The sequence below is a fragment of the Limulus polyphemus genome, unplaced genomic scaffold (genome assembly GCF_000517525.1).
Source record: "Limulus polyphemus unplaced genomic scaffold, Limulus_polyphemus-2.1.2 Scaffold7074, whole genome shotgun sequence".
Classification (NCBI taxonomy): Eukaryota; Metazoa; Arthropoda; class Merostomata; order Xiphosura; family Limulidae; genus Limulus; species Limulus polyphemus.
In genome coordinates this window covers 41,956-43,784 of record NW_013672684.1, presented here as the reverse complement: position 1 = coordinate 43,784, position 1,829 = coordinate 41,956, and the positions used below count along the sequence as shown (strand labels likewise).

Here is a 1,829-nt window from a genome sequence, read left to right as displayed (position 1 = left end):
CCGTAACTGTAAGATCACTAATCTAAAGAAGTGGGTATAACCTGAAGTTCTATCTATTTCAATATACCCTCCAAGTACACCAAAACTAAGATATCATTCTTATTATATCTATACTTTCTGTGTTATCTGTAAGCATCTACAGCTAAGTGTACAAAAGACCAAAACAGCTTAAAAGCTTTTTTCTGTTCAATTTGCTTCTACTGTCGTTTTTGTTTCTTTTCATCATAACAATTACAACTCTCGCTCACTCGGAGCTCGAGTTCGTGAACCACATGTGTCACGTCACCTGTAGCCAGCCAGTCAGGTGCCGTGTAAACGGCTTAAACAACCAATGAGAGGTTTTTGAACTGTTCAACACGGGCCGCGTGATGCTAGTTGAAAATGAAGGTTGACTACAAGTCGGTATGAGCTGTAGTGTAGTGGAGAAATCAGATACAGAGAAGAAATTCATACAGAAATTTGGTGCACTCGGTCATTCTCTTGGAACCATTAGGTTCAGTTCCAAGGGATGTCAGATCTTTATCTGTTACAGTTGACCTCGGTTTTAACGGGCGACGGCCATGTCGAGTTCAGTCACAGAGGATAAGCCCCAAACTAACCGCCGTGCCCGGGGCCCCATCTACCGGTTCATCCGGCCCAGCCGCAGTCTTCGAAAAGAGCTTCTTACAGAACATAGGTATGTACTAAGATTTTTAATTCGTTTTCCTGGGGACTAGCTACATAATGCTTTGTTGAAGTCAGACCAAAAGACTTTACAATCTGATTATCGTCCTTCTTCTTCTTCTTCTTTATTTTTGTCCTAATTGTAGAAAGTAATCAGACTGTTTCACAAAATATCAGCTATTTTTTATTATTATTTTTTCAATGGTACACAGAAGAGAAACGTTTTTTTGCAGTTATTATATTGTCTAAAATGCAGGAAATGGCATTACTTCACTATGATTGTTTTTCAGATTTTTCAGGGGGAGCATACCCCCCAGACCCCTTGCACAAGGCGCGTGCCGCAAACACGTGCTGTCTTACCTCTCTCTCTCTCCAAAAGGTTGCCAAGTTTGCACACCTCATAAGATTAGAATGAGATCAAGGTTACGGTAAACTTACTTAGTAGACAACAGATAATAAATCAGGAAACAAAACATGCCACGTGGATATTCTGATTTAATTAAGCAAAACACAACAACCTGGTTTTGAAGTATTCAAACCGATAGGTGTTTTTTAACATGCGTAATGTGTGAATCAGCCTGCTCATCACATGCCTTCTAGTTTCGTCTAGTTAATAAGAATGCAGACCGATTTTTGTGTAACATCTTAACTTCTTAAAGTGTTAAACGTTTCTCTAATCTATAAACCAACTTCTGTGTAATATTTTAAGCTGTTAAAATCTTAAACTTTTCTATTTGTAGATAGACTTTTTTTTACTTAGCAACATATTAACTTCCGAAAATTATAGACTTTTCTGTGCGTAATGGAACAGTAGTTATTATATCGAAGTCTGGCGTAGTAGATGGGAAATGTATCGCGTAAACGTGATTTTAGGTGAGACTTGGGGTTAGTGTTCGACTTATAGATGAAAATATGCACCGTTTTATCGAGCATAAGTCGTCTGATTATCGTAATTTATAGCCTTCAACATGAAATAAACATGTTGTGCAACATGAGAGCCTTTTCGTCACAGTACATAGCTTGCTCTGCTCGGAAGTTAATATGTTGCTAAATAAAAAAAAGCCTATCTACAATTAGAAAAGTTTAAGATTTTAACAGCTTAAAATATTAGACAGAAGTTGGTTTATAGATTAGAGAAACGTTTAACACTTTAAGAAGTTAAGATG

At 37.4% G+C, this 1,829-nt stretch overlaps 1 protein-coding gene across 1 annotated transcript in view; it reads left to right on the top strand.

Moving 5' to 3' along the window:
• The first annotated feature begins 380 nt into the window (after window positions 1-380).
• The window catches only part of LOC111089698, a 33,774-nt gene continuing 32,325 nt past the window's right edge, over window positions 381-1,829 (top strand). Inside the window, exon 1 of the mRNA XM_022402636.1 lies at window positions 381-676. Coding sequence (XP_022258344.1) covers window positions 561-676 — 116 coding nt within the window. The 5' untranslated portion in view covers window positions 381-560. The remainder of the gene's footprint in view (window positions 677-1,829) is intronic.